The sequence below is a fragment of the Hesperophylax consimilis genome, chromosome 19, assembly GCF_061612785.1.
Source record: "Hesperophylax consimilis isolate HC1 chromosome 19, BYU_Hcon_1.0, whole genome shotgun sequence".
Lineage (NCBI taxonomy): Eukaryota > Metazoa > Arthropoda > Insecta > Trichoptera > Limnephilidae > Hesperophylax > Hesperophylax consimilis.
The window spans coordinates 14470475-14491971 of NC_142854.1; the positions used below are offsets into that span (position 1 = coordinate 14470475).

The window sequence follows — 21497 nt, forward strand, 5'->3', positions numbered from 1 at the left end:
CGAAGCCTTAACATATCTTTTCAAAACTATTTTATTTTAATGTTTTAGATACAAACACAACTTTTGATTGCTAGCACTAAATGGAATTCCAAAAAAAAAAATCGGCTCCTACTACTACACAGACTGCCGGTTTATGCGAGTTGGGCCAACTTAATGATGCTAGGCGCACACTGCGCTATAATATCAATGCGGTGTTTGGGCGTGGCCTATATAACATACAATCCCGTACAAACATCTCACACGAGACAGACAATATATTATATGTGTGGGCGTGGCCCAGATGAGATGTCATGATCTCTTAGCTGAGCAATATTTGAAAATGATGCTTTCCCCTCTCCTAGGGGTCAGAAGTAGGAAGGAGGTAGAATTAGGGAGGTGTCGTGGTAATGCGGCTATCATATGAAAGATCCCGTAAAAAACTGTTGTTTAAACTTTTTGTTTGGTGCCAAGAGAACAATCTACAACTAAATGTAAGCAAATGTCTAATTATGAGATATAGAATAAAAAATCCATCATTTTATTATTACTCCATCAATGATAGAGTGCCAACAACTGTTATGCCTAAATTACACCTGCCAAGACAGTGCATTCGGCCGAGTGCTCGGCTGAAGTGATCAGTACCGTCAGTACTTGGCCAAGGAGCCGGCGAGTGATTCAGGTGAGACAGTGGATAGAAGCAAGGCCTAATGACTCGGTCGAGTAAGTACCCTCTCCACCTGCATATTCAACTCGATGCTTCACTCACTTTCCTCTCGGTTAGTGTAATCAGCCGAGTCAGTCAGTGAAAGAAAAAAACAAAATTTCAAATTTTTTACTAGTGTGTGAAATTTGTTCTAAAACTCTGTTAATTTTTCTCGTTTTATTCCATCGCGAAACCATGTTAACAGCATTTTAAACTAATCTCAATGAACTAACTCGCCCTCTGTCTCTTCTACATGTGATACCTCTACTCTCCAATAAGTTGCTTAGCCGAATAACAAAGCGTTGACTCGGCCGAGCAATCGACAGGTGTAATTCGGCCTTAAACGAGGTAAATAATATAATAATAATAAGTGTTTTACTATCTTTTTTTTGTAACAAATAGATATAATGATATCCTCACTGGGATCTCCCGTGCTGAGGATTTTATTTACATATTATGTATAATTTAATTATAAGAAACAACAAATTTACATATGAATTTAATTATGCACATATATCATGTAGTATAATTTTTTTAAATAATTTTAAAATAAGTAAGATAGTGTTTTTTTGGTATAGTTCAGTTGATTCTGTTTTAGTCTGTGTTTGATATCAGTATATTTTCTGTTTCAGATCTCCCTATATTAAATATCCAGCTTGTAATATGGGTGTATAGTTTGATCAAAAACTAAACTTTATTAATCATATTGAAATTAAATCAAATAAAACTTTGAAAATGTTGAGTTTTGTAAAGCCAATTAAAAAAACATTGAAACTGTAAAAAAAATTGTACAAGTCATTAGTCAGGATTCAAATCGAGTACAACTCAACAGTGCTGACTCAGAATGTCTTAATTATAATTATCTACTGTGTCAACTAAATTTACTAAAATTATTCGAATGTTGAATAGTTTGGCTAATGAATATTAAATATAAGGATGTTATTGACATAAAACTTAGAACAGGTCTTAGTAGAATCTGCTTTGACTTATTTAATTTATTTATTGTATTCCCAATCTAATATTTTTCATCTTGCATGGCGGAGAATTTTGTTTTTGTGATGTTTTGCTCATTTAGATGTTCTTTGTGTTAAAAAAAAAAACATGTAAAAGTCCAGCTGGATGTGAAATTCAAAATAAAATAAATGTTATTGTGTTCTCTCCCCCTCCCCCTTTATGCTTGGAGGGAGAGGAAGATTATAGCTTGCTTGTAGGTCTAGAACATATAATCTATGTAGGCTATGCCCAAATACTGCATTGATATTATAGCATTTTGTGAGACTAGCATGATTCGGGAATTTGACTCCTCCTGAGCAATCCCGGGCCAAATTCAGTCAATCATTACAAACTGCCCATCTATAATTAATGGCCAGTAGAAGGGACTTCTTGTTAGTAAACTAGTATAGACCCAGTGTGCACTTTTCTACCAGCTGCCAGTTCACAAGAGGCTCATATTCATAACTTAATATTTTTTTAAATTTTATTTTTTTATGCCCTGGGTCTTTTACACACATAATAATTCATGTCATGCAATAAAAAGTAGAGAAATAGGAGTAGGTACATGAGTAGTTTATCAGAAACATTTAGTAGGTACCTAATTATTTTTGCTTACAAAACTAAGGCCCAAAATACATAGAAAGTTGAATCGGGAGTTGGGAGTTGACCAGGGGCGTATAACTCCCGCATGACCTTGTAACCCTGATGGGAGGAGTTATTCAATACCCAAATTCTTATAGACAAAGCTGTTGTGGCTGAAAGCTCAGATCTCATTGGCTTAGAGCAAAAATTGTAGTTTGATCTCTCGCTCTCTACCATAGCGACTTGTGTAACAGAAAGAGAAGCTAAGCATGCTTTATGCTCCGATAAAAATTAACGGTAATTTCCAAGACGCCATTTCGTAAGTTGAAAAGTCAGTTGATGTTTTTACGTAAATATTTTGAATTTTCTTTCACCCATCTAAAAATAATGTTACGTGCTAGAATTCTTCAAGGTGATAAATTAATGCCGTGTTGTGTTAAAGTGTGTTATCCGGTCTATCTCCACCAATTGAAAGAAGGACCCGAACCCGTTGTAAAATACAAGTACTAACCTTTCGTTCTTTGATACAATGTTCCTGATTTCTGAATGTACTTCATTGGCTAATAATTTAATTAATTTTCCTTTTCAGACCTATCCGTATTCCGACGCGATACAATACCACGTATTAGGATGCTAAAACTGCTAAAAAAGCCACGATTACATCATACAAGGTCATTTAAACCTCTCCAGAATTGCATCATGTAAGTATTCAGATTTAACCAGCATTTTCCATGATGTTTGCTGACGACAGAGCTGTGGAAATTATATGAAACCCTTGCAGGAGAATTTGAATAAATTCTAGTGCTGTGGCAATAATAATGAACACTTAAATTTGTTGAATATGTATTTTGTGTATATATTCTTGTATTTGTGCAAGGTCAAATTAAATCCTATTAAGTTGTTGCAGTAAGACTGGGTTCGATTCCTAGTTGAGACCGTTACTTTTTATTTTTCTGTGTCTTGTTCTGTTTCATGTTTTGTTTAGATATATTAGTTTTATCTTCTACTTCAATGATAAATCAATGCTCAATACATCGGTTGTACTGACCCTGTTTTGTATTACTGTCCATTGTCTTTTTGAAAATAAAAAGTATTTTTATGTGTGCATAGCTGTGGGTTTTTTTTATTCTCCTTTTCCTGCATTCCAATATTTTTATTTTTAAAATATAATTTTTGTGGGCTATTGAATGAACGATGTTCGCTGGGTGTAGTTATATTGTTTATGGTTACACTTTTTTTAAATGGCCTTGAAATTTATTTATGGTCCACGATATATTTACCTGTCTGGACCAAACGACCGTTTTATCTGTGGTCGTCTGTGGTTAAGGGGGTGACAAAATGGCGCCATACAAAAAGCCCGAAGATATCGATCTAGAGAGTGGTTTATTTATGGAGTTGACGATCTTTTATTGGCGCTGTTCTATGGAAAAAATACTGTCAAAAGTTGAAAAACAAATAAGCGCGCACGTTGTTTTGAATCATTTGGATTGTGCTACCATATTTAATATTTATTATTATGCTAATAAATATTAATTAATCATGGATTTTATCATCGATACTGTGGGAGATGACGAGCTCATCGACAAAAGTGAAGTCATTGGAGAGATCAACGAAAATGAGTTCGCGAATGGTATGTATTTTTAAGGTTAGGTGAATAACTGTCACACTGATCATTGTTTACAGCTAATCTAAAAAGATATTTAGCTCAAAGCCCAAGCACTTCTTGAAGTTAACATTTTAAATAATGATACTCTTGTATTCAAACGAGACCGTGTTGACACCCGCTCCGATCTTCATTCACAATCATATGTCATTATCATACAAACTCTTCTGTTATACTGATAACCCGAAGTACTAATAACCATTTACTTTTTCTAGTGAGTCAGGAATCGCTTGAGAAAATACTGAACAGAGTGAGGATCGCCTGCGATGAAATAATCTCAGAAGAGGAAAAGGAGGAAGCGAACATAAAAAAGATTAGCAGCCACAAAAGTGACGATATAATCGACAGTTTCTTCTCAGAGATGGGATGGGGTACGCACATAGGCGACAAAGCCAGCACCAGAGGGAAGAAATGCACATTCCAATTTAATAATATTGACCTGGACACCGGCAGATTTAAGATGAAGTCCGCCTCGGTAGATGTTGACAAGGAAATGAAGAAAACGGTGCTCACAGCCGGTATGGAGCAAGACTTCAATCTTCCCGAGTACAATATGAGTGAAAATAGGAAAAAAGCTATTAGAAAGGTGACTTTCAGTTTTTATTGTTTTTGTTGGGGATTTGTTTATATATTTATCATATTGTTTTTAAAGTGCTAATTCAGTTCCACTCTTATAGTTTTTTTGGGGATTTGGTAGCGAGACAATGAAAGATAGGTGGTTGTTTGGGTGAGTCATTAGCGCAGTTGTGAGATGGCTCCGGACCGATGACGATGATACCAGGTGTAAGCGGCGATGAGTGGTTGAGGCGGTAGTCAGTGGGTCGACACCGCGTTGGTGGAGACCGGACTCGTGGATGTGTTCAGCACTGAAACTACTCCAGTGTGAAACGGGATAGCCGAAGGTAGGCTTGACCTGGTCGGGAGATGCAGGCCGGCGACGATGCCGCGGGGCCGAGGCGCAGACCGGCGACGATGTTGCACGGTCCAGGCGCGTGAGAAGCGTAGGCCAGGGATGATATCCAGGGCCAGGGCGCTGATGTGATCCCGAGGAGTCAGTGGTAATCCATAGCCTCTCTTGTAAAGTCCGTACAGAGCCGGTCGTAGGTAGATCCGTGTAGCCTGTAGCGGCGAGGTAACGACTGGGCGCGAAGCGGGGGGCCGGCCAGTTGGGTGGCCGGCTACTTCAGAAGCAGCACAGGTTGGTCAATCGTAAAACTGCTAATTAATGACTGACTCAGTAAATCTCGGTGCGCCTGTTTTATAGCGCCCAGTGCGTAGAGAATATTCAGACTTGTAGGTAGATGTGCGCTGAATGCTAGCATCGTATCTAGAGAGTTCTAGCTATGATGTGTTTTGCATTGGCGAATATTCAATTTCATTTTTGTTAACCGTCGTTAGATGTGGACCTCTCACAAGTTTCTTAAGCATCTGCCGATGGTTTTTCATGTTTTCAGCAATTAAATTACAATTATTATCACTTTTGATATAAAATATAATAAACATAATCGATTAGCTATGAATATTCATATTTTTCCAATATTAAATCGCTTATTTTGAGATGTGTATTGTCTACACAGCACCGGAACACGTGAATTTTTTTAGCACAGTAAGGGAAAGTTAGCACAGTAAGGTTCGCGGCCGACTGGCTATAGGCTGGCACAAACACGGCTGTGCGGTCGTAGGTATCGATGGTCTAAATCAAAATACAACTGCAGACGTGTGGATATCTCATGTTCCCGCATAGCGAATTAAAGCGGGACATCAATAGCATGTCATTTTCTCGCACACTCTTCGCATATTAGTATGGTTGATTGTATTGGTGTATTTGTTCCCGATTTTTAACAAAAATCCCTGATTTTTAATTGAATTTGAAAACTATGTAAAATATTATTTTTTATTTCGGTGCATAAATGTATAACTGACGAATACCCAAAAATCTGAACCCAGAATTTATTATATTTATAGAGTTATTAAAGTTATTAGAAGCAATGTGTAGTAAATACACACCACAGATAAGGAAAGGTTAACTCCTCAGGCTAATTAGTTTGGTTAGCTATTACCCGTAGACTCAATTTGTTCTGTTTTTTGAACAACTCATATGATCTTATAGAAATCATTGTCTCTCCCTTACCGTCTTAGTTAGAAATATAGGTGTTAGAAAGAGAAAACACCAAGCTTTATATTCAAATATAGAAGTTAACCAAAGAAAAAATAAAATGTACACCTCTATCAAACCAAAGTTTCCGACTGCAATTTTAGAAAAATTTGTGAATTTTAATTTTTATTAATTATTTTTATATGAAATGACGTGAGGTGGCTAATGTTTAGTATACATTTGTATATTAAAATATGTCATTTTTTTTGTTATCAGTAATTTTAGTTCAGTGTTTATATGAAGAAAAAAACGTAAAGCTATCCATTTTTAAAACATTTTTATGTTTTCATTAAAAAATTTAATATTTCAAAAATTATATGTTTATTTCTAAAATTGAAATTTCATCTACCTTGTTTTTAAGTAATGGTTGTAATGGTGTTTGAAAGAGAGAGTACGAAAACAGTGTGCAATATAGTTGTGAATGAGGAATACTTGGAGCAGGTGGATGAGTTTTTTTATTTAGGAAGTATGTTTACAAGAGATGGGAAGGCTGACAGAGATATTGAAAGAAGGGTAAATCCAGGTAATTCCATTAATGGAGGACTGAACGCAGTTGGCGCTAACAAAAAATTGTTCAAAGAAGCGAAGTTAGCAGTCCACAACGGAGTGCTGGTACCTACCTTTATGCATGGAAGTGAGGCATGGAACTGGCAAAGAAAGGATGATAGTAAATTGAATGCTGTTGAAATGAGATCCCTGAGGCGTATGTGTGGTGTTTGATCGTGTGAGGAATGTGGAGATCTGCAAAGAGTGCAAGGCTGATGTAAGCGTAATGAGTAAGATTAAGAAAGGGACGATATGTATGAGACGATGTATGAATGTGAATGAGGCAAGAAGTGTGTGCCAAGACCGAGTTGTTTGGCGGTCCGTCCTCTCTGCCTACTCCTGCGGCGAAACGGCGTGATGGTTAGTTAGTTGTTTTTAAGGTGCTCAGTGCGGTGTCGCATATCTAAATATATATTTTTAATGTTTTCAGGCGGAGAGAGCCAAGACGAAGGGCCCTGCCTGGTTTAACATGCCCGCCCCAGAAATCACCGAGGAGCTGAAGAACGACCTGCAGATCCTGAAGATGCGCTCCGTGCTGGACCCAAAGCGGCACTACAAGAAGAACGACATGGAGGTCCTTCCTAAATACTTCCAGGTGTGTTTTCTTCACTTTTATATCTATTACAAGCATTAAAACGGAAGATGGACGCTTTTGAAATGTTGATGTACAGATATACAAGGGTTGTCCCAGAAGTAACCGACCTAACAACATAATAAACCTGAAAATTTGGGAAAAAACTATCTTTATTGAGTGACGTACCCCAAGGGAGGAATGGGACACGGTTCCAGGCCCTACCCACAAACAGGTACTAATCTGGTTAACAGATGGGTCCAAGATGGAGGAGGGAACAGGGTCCGGGGTCTGTTAAACACGGTTCCAAGAGGGAACTTAGTATACCTCTAGGAACCCATTGCTCTGTATTTCAAGCTGAGATGGAGGCCATCTTAGCTTGTGCACAGGAGAACATACGTATCAGGTAAATAAGAACACAGGTATATGCTCTGATAGCACTGGAAAGTAACCAATGCGACACCTAGTGATGGACTGTAAGACCATTCTTGAAGAACTTGCTACCATCAATAAAATAACCCTGATCTGGGTACCAGGACATAAAGGAATTGAGGGCAATGAGCAGGCTGATGGACCAGCGAGGAAAGGGGCGAAAGCACCACTTGCGGGATCCAAGCCGACCGTAAGAGTAGCAGCTTGCCACACCAAAATACATATTAAAAGGTGGGTCAAATCCCGGCACTGGGAGGAACGGGAAACGACACCTGGAATGAGGCAATCCAAAGTACTCATAAATGGACCAGACAACTACCCGATATGGACAGAAACTCACTGAGGGAACTGGTTGAACTACTAACGGGACACTGCCATTTATTGTTGTGAATAAAGGAGCATAGCAGACTCCCCTAGGGTAGAATCTAGCTTGGCTTTGATATTGGTTGGACTGATACCTTTCAAATTAAAGTATTATTTATTTATTTTTATATTTTTTAAAAAGAAAGACAAACATTCCCGGGTTACGAATAACCTGACAATATTTGAAAATCTCCTACTACCACCACAGTAAGCTGAAAATGTTGCTTGTGTTGTGATGGAGGACTTAGCCAGCCGAGGAATTGAACACACTACGCCTGGGTGGGACCCAAACGCGATGTCAACTCGGCCACCGACCGGTCGAAATTATATCACATAATGATGCCCAATTTTTTTCAATGTTTACAAATTCACTAATGATGGCTGTCATACAAAAACAACGTAGCGTCTTCAAACTTCGAACTTAAGCTACATAAGATTGGTACTTTCGGCCAAAGGAATTTCTTTCAAACAACGACCGGTATTTTAATGAAAGATGCACCGAGGAACTAGCTTCATTGACCCCTTCAGCACCGGTGCGCAGTCAGGAAACACCCAAATTTGCACCCAACGTAATGTATACAATTGCCAATAATTGTTGCATGAGAATGGGTCTTTTCTACGACTAGTTAATTGAGTTCAACAGCTCAGCTGTAAAAATTTTGCCTCAAAAAGACCCTCCGCACAGCATACCCAAAGATGACAGGCCACGAGTAAAAAAAAAAAAAAAAAAAAAAAAAAAAAAAAAAAAAAAAAAAAAAAATATATATATATATATATATATATATATTTTCTACAACCGTTTGGAGTTAATGTAAAACACAATAAATAAAGTTCACCATGGCTGTCATTATGTATTCGGCTATGTCTAGTGGTTTCCTATATTTGAGCCTTGTGTTTTTTATATTCCTCAGGTTGGCACGGTCATGGATTCAGCGCTAGATCACCAGAACGAGCGGCTGACTAAGAAGGAGCGCAAACGCACCATCGTGGACGAGCTGATGGCCGATGCGAACTTCACTCGCTACAACAAGCGTCGCTACACCGAGATCATCGAGGACAAGAAGGCCACCACATACAAGACCTACATCAAGGAGAAGCGAATGCGAAGCAAGGAGGCCTTCAAAAAGAATAAGAGAGAGAATAAACAGAGGCGATGAAATAAATAATGTTCTCCATTTCTTGTGTTATCTTTATATTAAACTGTATATTTTATTAAAAAATTTCAACTTTTTACATAAATTTTACATATATCAGTATATCAGATATGCACAACCCGTTGAACAGCCCACTTTGTTAAATAATAAGAACTGAATTTTTCAACAACAGTGGAGGAACAGAAATTGTTAAATATTTAATAAAAGCGGTTTGATAATGTGAACAAGGTATTGAAGTAAGCAATGCATTATAATCTGGATTGTCACTATCAAACAAAAAAAAAGATTATTTTATTGTATGGGATATTTTTTAACACATTGGAACACATATTTTATTAGATTGTGGCAAGCGAATACAGCAGTGAACTTTCGATAGATACTTGCTATTGGCGGCTCGTCTGCCAGTAGCGGAGAGTGACCTTATGTCTCCAGCACCGCGACAGTCTGAACTAGTTGGAATTTATTCATTCTGATCCTGATTGCTGACGATACAACAGCTCGCAAAGTGCTCCTCACTATCCACCTTCTCATTAAAATATCAAATTTAATTAGGAGTGCTAACCACTCAGAACATTAGAACGTCAAAAGACGTAAATAAGATAATAGCGGTCAAGACATTAGAACGTCTTTTCACGTAAACTCGTGAGATTTTACAAAAATCGATTTATTTCCATCACTAGTATACGGATTGCCATGATTTAAAAAACGGAGTATCGATAATGAATAACGCTACGCGTCTGTATTCATGAATATCTATGGAACGTAGAGTTGCATTATCTAAGCCGATTGAATCTGTCATCTTGTTGGTTCATAATTTATTGCGTTTCTAAATAATTTATTAAAAATATTTTAGTTTGGACGGTTAATATTTTGAGGTGACTAATAGTTTTTAATTATATTTCTTCAATATATAAAGTGTTATTTCTTTATGATACTCAGAATAAAGTATTTTTTTCAAGGCTTTGAAATAATTGTAAGCGATTTTTACATATTTTTGACGTTTTCATAAAATGTATATTTAGAAACGCAAATATTTACGTATTACAACACAATGCAATAGTGGATTTCATAATCTTTCCAAAACATTTTTTAGAATGAGGCTACGTTTCCCAAAACGTGAGTTATGAAGCTTTTAGCAAAACTCGTAAATAACACAAAAATTATCACGTTTTGACAGTTCTCAAAGGAACACATAGTAGATAAAAGTCTTTGTCTGAAAGGTTAAACTAATTTGTAAATAAACTTGTAGGTAACTTCATAAGCATCATATTTGATATACATAGTAGTAATAACATTCGACACCCATAAACTGGTGACTCCGATGTGATGTGTACACGCAGCCTTCTGATTTTTTGCAGTACAGCAAATAGCTTCTGCAAACCAGGAATAGCTAACCGCAACTAGTGACAAATTCTGAGCAAAGCCGTGCTGATATGGCCGATTTACGGGTCCCACACTTTGAGTGATGAGTGATTTTTGATGTTCCTCTGATAAGAACGCACCGTGTCTTGGAAATATCATAACAATTTAACCATAAGATACTTTTCTCAATAATAAATTAATTTTGGTATGTCGTCCGATACATCAGTTAGGATTCTATATAAGTATTACAAGTGAATTTTCATATTTGTATTTCTCAGTTAATAGCCATCAATCATTTTTTTCCAGTTTCTGCTCGGTTTGCTAAAGGGTTTATAGTAGTCCCAGAGAGAGGTCACTTGTGAGGTCATCATTCTTGTATCTTGTCTTTCGTATTCAAACGAGACGTGTGAGAAGTAAAAGGGGATCGCTGATGATGTACATATGACTTCTGCCTGGGGCTATTTTAGTAGCAAACGTTGGTCTCTCCAATGTTTTGCATCAGTCGCTCAAGACAACAAGCTGTTTTACAAATTCTTTAATATTTTAGAAAAGTTTTCGTTTTATTAAATTCTGAAAGATTTGTTGTCTAAATTTGACTTTTTGAATGATAAAAACCAACAGCAGTTATTTTAGCGATGAGTCGTTCATGAACGAGCCGCACAATTGAGCTAGGTCTTTTTGATGAGCCGTATTCGTATGACTCCCGGTAAACGAAGATATTTAGTAAAATAGTGCCATTAAAATTCTCCAAGAATTACTTGTTATTACATACTCAAGAGACATGAGCTGCTTCTGACAGTCTGACATCTGGACTTGGACATATGTATCTACATCTACTAACTACCTAGCATCTTATTTTTCTCATGGTACGAGCGGTGTACCGGTACCAAGAGTCGTACGATCATTCGTACGCTGGGAGCATATCGGGACAGCCGTGTCTGCAAATTGTATCAGGCGAGCACAGTATTCTCATTGCTCATACGCTCTAAGCGTTCAATTGAGTTGACTCTTTGAGCCTTATGAAAATATTGAGCTGGTACCGTGGCTCCCGCTTTTAATAAAATGACCCATTGCTAATTTATTGGGTTTAGCAAAATTTTTGCGGCACTTTCTTCTTTTGCTAACTCTACAATATGTATGTACATATCGTCGCATTAATTCGTAGAATGCGTAACTCCCATATGTAAAATTTTACAGGAGGCACAAAAAACCTCGTAGTGAAAAAAAATGAAAGACGGCTTATTCTTTTTATTTATGTTTCGAACATATAATATATTTGGAAATTTATTTTCAATCATTAAACTTTTGTAAGTTAAGGCTTTCTATTTCAAATCGGAGTTACGAAGTTTACGTAAAAACCGAGAATGGAGATACGCATTTTACAAAAGATACATACTTTTCTGCGAACAGTTTTATGAACAACCTAGCGGAAAATTTGGGAGATAGGAATTTTACATTTAAAAAATAAAACACAACAATGTATGTGTATGTCGAGGCAGTCTATTTAGATGCATTTTAATGATTTTAATGATGCGGAAGGTTATCGTTAAAGGAGTGGTAATCCTTTTCTAATGTCTGTTTTAAGTCTTGTAAATGCTGGTACTTTTCCTTCCTTAAGGGATTAAATCTGACTCTCAAGTGAAATCTTCAAACTCTGGAGATCATTACAGATTCGGCGACGGTTTTGTGCTGGGTGAGATCTACACTGACCGGGAGTAGTCGTGTCAGAGATGATCGTTAAGTGACGCTTGGAGTTGATGAAGGAGATTGTAGAAGAATTTGATCTGACATTGTCGATCACCCTTGTTGTCCTGTAGAAATAAAACTGATGTACTTACTAGGGTTTGCAAGACCCGGGCAAAGAGTAGCCATGACAGGAAACGTTGTGAAAGAGACTCCTCAGAGTGTGAAAATAGGTGGGAGAGACTTGAAAGTGGAACTGGTGAGCAAACATGTGCTTTAAGCGTAGAAACTCTTCATGCTCAGCATCACTTTGGAGTAAAGTGAACGCTTCATCTTGCCCGGCTGGTCGATCCCGAGGCGAGAAGAAAGGACGTCGATAGATGCGTGCGTTCCTGCGTACAATGCAGGACAATTGACCCTCCACCATCATCCCATGAAGCGGGTAATCTTAATGTTGTGACAACCTGGAGTCGCTTGGCTGTATATGTTACTCATTTCGGTAGGAAATGTTTACTCACATTTATCGATTGCGGTCCAAGTAGATTTGCCGTGTGGCGGGAAATCGAGTCAGATAATGCAGCTTCGATTATCAGACATTTGGAAGAAGTGTTTCGGGAAAGAGGCCCGCCCAAAGTAGTTCTCATGGACAATGGTACTGCATTTTGTTCCTACAGTGTTACAGATAAGTGTAAGAGATGGAATGTTCGTCAAAGATTTTGCGCGGCATACCGACCAGCTGGAAACGGTATAGTTGAACGACATCATCAAACAATAAAGAGAACTGCAGCCAGAAGTGGAAGCGATCCCCTGCAGGCAGTGTTTCGGTACAATCTTTGGCTGCAAAAAGTCAGGATGATCGAGGTATTGCGCTGTCTAGTATAGTTCACACTTCACACTCGTGGAGACACCCTTCTGCGCAAGTGAATATAGAAGAGGAAGTATTGACTGAGTTCTAAGTGGGCGATCTTCTTGCAGTTAAACCAGTAGATGGGAGATGCACATCATGCATGGAAGGGTGACAGGACTTACTTCAGTCAACAACATCGAAGTAGATGGCATACCAAGACATGTGCTTGACCCGCGGAAGATGCCTGACAGAGAACGGACTGTGTCTGAGGAGAGACGAGATGGAATTGCCGTACGTTCCACCGTAAATATTTTGGGTTTGTTTGAAGAGGACAGTGAAGAACTGGATCCGGATATGCATCAGGAGGAGATCCACTTGCAAAGAGATGGTGACCTTGAAGAAGAGATAATCACAGAACAAGGACCTATTAGGTATTTACGAAACCGCAGAGGCACATAAAACAAGAGAGCTACGGCAGAGCGTCACACGGTGTAGAAGACGTCAGTTTAGACTACAGATACAAAACACTATTCGTGACTTCACAATTAAAATTATGGTTATAAAATGTTCAAAATTGATTAATCAACTTATCTCAGTTAATTTCACGGTAAAACTATTACACCGTAAATAAATTTCCTCAATCAAAAACACAACAAGCGTGCACGGCTCACCGGCCAATACTGAATTAAGGAGTTACGAAGTATTCGCGAGTAAAAATGGCACCATAATTTTACGCAGTTTTCTAATTTGTGTTTATCTAAAAGGTTAATTTTTTTTTAAATTTTCGAGTTTTACTAGTCGATGCGGGTCTAATTTTAACACCAGATGGCATTAAAAACGTATTTTCGAAAAATTTGGAGTTACGCAGTCTACGAATTAATGCGACGATATATAGAAATGAAGCATCATTTGTCTGTCCAAGCAAGTATTAAGTTCATTTCACGATTCGTCTATCAACAAAATCACTCACTTTATATTTGAGACCGTGCAAACGCAGCATGTGTTTATTAACACTGGTGCTGTGAATAAACTTCATATTGCACAGCGGACATGAATAGTTCTTCTCCCGCGTGTGCGACTTTGTGTGTTTCCTGATGGAAGCCGCATCGTACGCCGAAAACTCACAAACCTCACACTTGAATGGACGATCCCCCGAGTGGCGGTTGAGGTGCATCACCAGGTTGTGTTTTAAACGGGTCTTGAAATCGCAGATGCTGCACTCGTATTTTTCGTTCTCTCGAGGATCGTGTTTCTTGCGGTGGATAATCAACGCGCCCGATGAAACGAATGTGGCGCCGCAGGTCTCGCAACTGTAGTTCCGGATGTTCAAATGCCTGTTAATGTGTTGTTGGAGGGCGTAGTTGGTCTTGAAACTCTTATCGCAAATGTTGCATGGGTACTTTCTGATGTTGTTGTGGACGAGTTTGTGGCGTTCGTATTTGTTCTTGTGCTTGAATTGTTTGCCGCAAATTGGGCACATGAAGTAGGTTACGTCGCTGTGGGTCTTACGGTGGCCAGTGAGGCTGCCAGCTTGGCTGAAGCGTGCGCTGCAGAGATGACACTGGAAGGGCTTCTCGCCGGAGTGGACGCGCTGATGGTACACCAGGTTGTGTCTCTTGGCCGAAGAGTAGGGACACTCGGAGCAGTGATACTTCTTACTGGCGCCGTACCCTGTAACATGGCCGACTCTATTCTTCCTCTCGGCGCTATGCATGGTTCTAAGGTGATTTTCTAAAGAGTTCTTACTAGCTAAAGGTCTGCTGCACAATTCACAAATAAATTTTATATTATCCTTGTCTTTTTTTAGTTTCTTTTTAACGGAGTCCCCTTTGGATACTATTTTATTACAGTCCTCCTCACTGTCAGATTTAATATCCATTTTTTCAGATGATGGCAACCTGCAGTTATTTTTAGTTAGAACCTTAACTTTTTTCATTTTAATTTTTACTTTATCCGACAGAGAGCTCTCTGAAGGAGAATAATTAAAAGTGTCACTTTCTAAAACGTCTCCGTGTTCAGATTTAATCCAATCACCATACGGCAACTCTAATTTAATGATTTCATCGTTTGTCTTTGCCTGTTGCTTGGGTTTGGTAAGCTCGACTGTATAATTAAATATTCCATTAATATAGAACTCTTTCAGAAGTGAGTCGGAATTTTCGCATTTGAGTTTAAAGCTATTGGCCAGTTCCAGCTCGCCCTGACACAGTTCACAGATGACTTGTGGGTAACCATCGTCGATGTTTAACTGAACCCTCGCGAACAGCATTACGAGATCGGCGATACAACCGTTGTCATTAATTTCGTAAAGATATTTGGATTTTTGGGTATTTTCGGACAAACAAAGACGGCATAAGGAAGCTGACTTCTCCGCCTTAGTGATTGAATCGTCCATTTCGGAACTCATTCTGAAAACGTCTAGTATTTATATACTATTATTTATAATAGTAAACAATCTAACTCATAAATAAACCACTGTCAACTGTCAGTGTCAATATTATGATTGCCATACATCAGAACCATAAATAAACCACTCACATCAACTCAGTTATCAGTACCATGTGGAGTGACTTTTCTTATTATTTGTTCTAATACCAGAGTTCTTTTACGACGGCAACAGTGGCAATACTCGAACTATTTATATTCATTTGTAGACGTGGGTCGTAACGTCATTTTCAAGAAACGTAACGAAACAAGTTTCTTGGTCGGCGTAACCTGTTTCAAAACGGTTATTTTTGTAACTAGTTATTTTCATTCACTTACCCGTCCTCGCGTGACAAATGTCAACCATGTACATGTGTTGGCCCCGCGTTTGGCGTGTCTCCCGAGTCGGACTAATTAATTAATTAGTTCCGACTAATCACGAATAATATACAATGGTTATTGATATTTACAGTTTATTTGCACGTTATATTTACTGTTTATTTACACCTTTTCATCGTTTTCACTGATATCTATCATCTACCCCATCTCCTTCCCCTCCCTACTACCTTCAGCCTCACAACTCACAACATACCTCAATTGGGGGTGCCATAGTCGCACTGGCTCCAGACGGGAGCTTTTGGGACTCTTGTGCGGTATGATGATGGACACTGTAACGCTGTCCGAAACGTTGGCTAAAGAAGGGGGTAGCGCTACATGGTATACCCCAAAAATAAATTGTTTCGCACTGGCTCCAGACGGGAGCAGTTGGGACTCTTGTGCGGTATTCGCTCGGCTGCCCGGGAGGTGTATTTCCAATCCCTTTCACGTTTCAGTCGCGCTAAAATTATTTAATTATTTTCAATGTAAAACAAAACATTGGAGGTAATAAAAGCGGTCTATCCTCTCTGCTTACCCTTCTATAATTACGGTCGTCACCCTCATACAAACAGATTTATTTTTTATTTATTTATTACATAAGATACATTTATAAGCAAAAATAACATAATAATATTTCAAAATAACTGTCAATATTAAAATGTGTACAAGTGTTATAGATAGAGCAACGAAACGCGTAGGCGACTGAAACGAGGACTAATGGTGATTTATATGCATAACATAACAATACCGCCGACTACCGCGTTACATTACGAAACGCGGCGTTACTGAAACGCGGCAGAGATTGGAAATACGCGGTCGCATGCGAAACGACCGAAACTAGTCTCACATATGCATAACAAATAACAATCCGTCCCGCCGACGGCGCCGACTACCGCGTTACGTTACGAAACGCGGCGTTACTGAAACGCGGTCGCATGCGAAACGGCCGAAACTACTTTACATCACACCCAACACCAAATAACGCATTTACAAAAATAACTACTTGTAATTTTATCGAGACTAGTTATTTCCGTTACATCGACGAAACTAGTTATTGTATCTAGTTACGTTAAATAACGCTCACTCCTATTCATTTGACAAGTAGTTGTGTTTTGGCGTCAAGATTAGTTTAATTATTATTATGTCTTCCACACAACGTAATCGTAAAAATCCAATATTTACAAAATGTTAAAATACGCTTCCAGTATTTACGAGTTGCCGAGCTAACCTTGAATAATAATAAACAAACATGAAAATCGAACTTGATTCTGTGGAGATATCCGAGGTATTATTATTGAACAAGGCCAATAAACTGTGTCGGGTATGTCTGGCGGATGCGGGGGAGAGATCTACCTCACTATTTGAAATGCGAGACTCCGTGACGATTTCGGATAAAATAATGCTGTGCACCAGGGTCCTAGTTCACCGGGAAAATGAGTGTTTTCCCAACATGATATGCCAGGAGTGCAGCGCAGAGCTGGAGGCGGCCGACAAGTTCCGTCGCAAGTGCGAATACTCCGACACCTTACTGACCAAGCTCTTCCAGAACCCCCCGGGGGAGCCAGTGGCACACATTAAAGACGAGTTTGACCAACTTCATTTAGATAATAAAGATGGAGTAGATTTGGATATGAAAGAATCCGAACTTTCAGACAGTAAGATTAACGACTACGCTGCTTTCGATAGCGTTTCCATAGGATCAAACAGATCACTTTCAGATCACGAAGTATTATCTAGTTTAAGTATGAAGAAACAATTAAAAAAACAAAAAAAACTATTAAAAGCCAAGCGAAAAAAGAAACATAGAGTCAAAGATGAAATCGACGATAATATGAGTTTATCAGAATGCATTCCGAATTTGAAAATTAAAACCGAAAGCTTTGAAACTTGTTGCCATATCTGCAATAAACTCCTCAAAAGTAAGAACCAACTGTTGAAGCATTTGAAATCACTGCACGGAGAAGATAAGGAGCAAATGGGCACAGTGTCAGGGTTGGGAGTGAGACGTACATACGACTGTACGGAGTGTTCGTATTCTACCCCTCGCAGACAGACGCTACTCTATCACACCAGGATTCACACGGGAGAGAAGCCGTACCAGTGCAACGAGTGCGATCGCCGGTTCGCTCAACCCAGCTCCCTCAGCAGCCACTTGAAGTCCCACAGTGACAAAATGTATTTCACGTGCCCCCAATGCGGCAAACAATTCAAGCACAAAGAGAAATACGAACGCCACAAGAGCGTGCACTCCGACGTGACCAAGTTCATCTGCACCATCTGCAACAAAGGATTGAAGTCGCAGGATACGCTCAGAAGCCACATGAACAGGCACTACAACATACGCAACTTCAGCTGTGAGACTTGCGGCTCTTCCTTTGTGACGCGCATCGAACTGTTAAACCACGCCAAGAAACACAGCGATGAAAAGAAGTTCCAATGCACCATCTGCGATTTCCGCACGCGGCTCAAACAGATTTTAGATAAGCACATGAAGCGCCACACGGGGAACAGGTCTTTCAAGTGCGAACACTGTGTCTACACTTGTTACGACCACGGGGAGTTGAAGTTCCACATGAGGAAGCACACGAGAGAAAAGAAGTACTCCTGCCCCGTTTGCCAGAGGTTCTTCATCCACAGTTCTAGTGTAAACAAGCACATGTTCAAGATTCACGGAATGCAGTACAGGGTCAATGATAGTGTGGATCGCCGGATCGTTAAATAATATTACTAAATGATCTGTTTATTCAATTATACCAAGCCATAAAGCCTTATGTATATAATTGTTTCATTTATTAACCTTTCCACACAGCCAAAAGGGAACAAACCAAGTTGCACGGTGCGCGTGAGGCGGCGTGATCGTCTATCTTTCTGTAATTTCTCAATAAATTAATCTGACAGTATACAGGCAACTCGCATTGTAATATCACCATTCGGTCTGCAAAAATAAAATCTGCTTACGAATTACTAGTTATACAACTGTATGCAAATTGCTGGCTGCGTAAAAAACTTAACTGGCAATCCCAAATCGGGTGAAAAAAAGTTTGGACATGTTTCCAAAACTGAATATTTTTTCAACTCTATTTAATCAGACACTTTTACAAATGTGTTATAATTTACCCACCTCACTCATTTTTAGTGTCACTACGCAACCCGATCTGAAGACGGTTCCGTTTTTCTAACCGTTTTTACAAACATTACGATCCTACGCAGAAAAGTCCCACAATGGACTAACCACACTCAGATTTAATGTTGGAGCAAGTCTATACATTTGGACGTCTATGCACACAGCGCTACATATATGCATGTAAGAGAGTGCCTTGCATGCATGTAAAACAAACCATATATTGGTAAAATTAAATTAATTATTGAAACAATCAATATGATTTATTTTTTTAAATACAGAAAAGAAACTAATTAGGTTCTGACCAAGACCAACTTGGAACCTTCCACTATCCCAAAGGACGCATCTGCCAGTCCTCATTGTCATTGTCCTGCCCGTTTAAACATTTCAAACCCTGACCCAGTATCACTACGTAATTTTTTCATATTTGAAAATATTTATACAGGTCGATGGTTTAATTGACATCGCGCTTGGTTCCCACCCAGGCGTAGTGTGTTCAATTCCTCCTGGCTAAGTCCTCCATCACAACACAAGCAACATTTTCCGTTTACTGTGGTGGTAGCAGGAGATTTTCAAATATTGTCAGGTTATTCGTAACCCGGGAATGTTTGTCTTTCTTTGTTAAAATAATAAATAAATTAACAAACTATCTAGCTCTGCTATGACTTATTTAATTTATTTTTTGTACTATTTATAATCTAATATTTTCTATCTTGTTTTGCAATTTAGAGTATTTTGTTTTTTTGATGTTATCTCATTGAGATGTTAAGAGGAGAAAAAATATATATTCAAAATGAATTTTTATCTAATATCTATTTGTTTCAAGAGATAAAGGAAGGAATACAATACAAACAAAGGGGAACCGATTAAACTGACGCAGGTCGCTTTACCTTCTGTAACGAGCTCCGTGGCCCTTCTCATGACAGAATTTATCGCGTTGAGACGGATAAATAAATAATAAAAAATGTTTGCCCAGAGCCCATAACTAACATAAATTATGTTAGTTGTAACTTTTAAAATAAATTGCATTATTTAAACATATAAATATGTAAACTCCTAATTGAATGGATCGAACCTTTCTTTGATAATTTATGACGTCCGTATATCACTGCCGAAGGAACCTTGTTCGTGTAAATCATAATATCATATTGTAACGTTTTTTACACAGGGAAAATTTTGTAGTATTTCTTCAATGAGTGCTGTTAATTTTGCAGCAGATTCAATTTCAGTTTATGGTTGCTTGAAATTTTTTTATGCCTTGTTGAACTGCTGATCAGAAAAGTGTTGGTTAACGAATTAAAGAAGGGAAAACGTGATGTCTGCATACAAATGCTATTGTTGCAACTGAAACTGCTTACGTATTCATGAAAGTGGACTGTAAATAATTTAAACGAGACAAAATGACAGGGTGTTTGTTGGAATTGGGTGATAGTATGTGTAGGAATGAAGAATGTATGAAAGGAGGGAAAACAGGATGACCAATCACTCATCGTATCGCTGCGAAGGAGCGCACAACACAAGTACAATATAGTGAGTTTCACCGCTATATCTAGAGGTAATTATCGTCACAACAAAGTGAATGAGTTCAAAAGATATAAATAGTCAATTTTCTTCTTTTTTACTTTTCAACGAGATTATGTAAACAAACAACTTGCTTCCAATCTAGTCCCAATTCTTCATCTGTTTTGAAAACAGATGCACTCGAATTTGCACAAATTTCAATTTTCTAAGCATTTTCTCATTTCAAAACCAAACAGCTATCATGTGCAAATTGTGACACACTACATTTTTTAAATATGTATTTATATCGGATATTTAAACCCAATTCAGCCGGAGATCTTTTCTGATTTCATATCACTTTTATCTAAGTCTTTTTGTTGAAAGTCGTATAAAGTTTCATAGCTAACTGAAACCTTTGAAAATCTGGTTTTACTTCTCAAAATAAACAATCCATAGACTTTGGGTAAATACATTAGTTATTCAGAATTTTCGACTTCCTGCAGACAAGTTGACCTTTAGAAAATAATTACTTCGGTAAACGTAATATAAGCATTGTAAAATTTTAAAGTCAATAACTTCTTGAAGGCCCAGGGCGCCCACAGACGAGCGATTTATTATTTAATTATTGAAGACAATGTAAGCGATTTTTAAACCAAAATTTGAAATGCAAAAATCAGAAAAAGAAACAGTCGCATCTAGATTTCAACCCAGGACGCCTTTCCGGGACTCATCTCTACCATACTAGTTCAGACCCTATTTCCTTCGAATAACATTATCATTATTACCATAAAAAAGGCAGTTGACCATGAAACTGGCAGTCGCCTAGTATGGTGATTTAATGTATCATATATAAATAAAGGTTTTAATGTATTATCATGTATTTTATAAATAAAATAATAAAAATTTCTCACTGCACATTTTAACTGGCTGTTATCTTTATGAATCATCTCAAGATTCGTCTCAGAATCTTAGTATCAGAAAATTAATCGTAAATAGATTAAATAAATATATATACATAGATTTATCTCAGAAGATTAATCT

At 38.1% G+C, this 21497-nt stretch overlaps 3 protein-coding genes across 3 annotated transcripts; 2 read left to right on the plus strand and 1 right to left on the minus strand.

Moving 5' to 3' along the window:
- Positions 1-3685: 3685 nt before the first annotated feature.
- Positions 3686-9256, plus strand: LOC149414862 (uncharacterized). Its single transcript, XM_089643587.1, has 4 exons — positions 3686-3887; positions 4136-4506; positions 7052-7216; positions 8899-9256. Exons 1-4 carry the CDS (start codon positions 3797-3799, stop codon positions 9142-9144), a joined length of 873 nt encoding a protein of 290 aa, XP_089499713.1. The 5' UTR covers positions 3686-3796; the 3' UTR covers positions 9145-9256.
- Positions 9257-13327: 4071 nt separating this feature from the next.
- On the minus strand, positions 13328-15436 carry LOC149414863 (uncharacterized). Its single transcript, XM_089643216.1, has one exon. It carries the CDS (start codon positions 15426-15428, stop codon positions 13968-13970), a length of 1461 nt encoding a protein of 486 aa, XP_089499342.1. The 5' UTR covers positions 15429-15436; the 3' UTR covers positions 13328-13967.
- Positions 15437-16929: 1493 nt separating this feature from the next.
- LOC149414864 (uncharacterized) lies at positions 16930-18597 on the plus strand. The gene has a single exon (XM_089643061.1). The coding sequence runs from the start codon at positions 17085-17087 to the stop codon at positions 18555-18557; it is 1473 nt and encodes a 490-aa protein (XP_089499187.1). The 5' UTR covers positions 16930-17084; the 3' UTR covers positions 18558-18597.
- The last annotated feature ends 2900 nt before the right edge of the window (positions 18598-21497 follow it).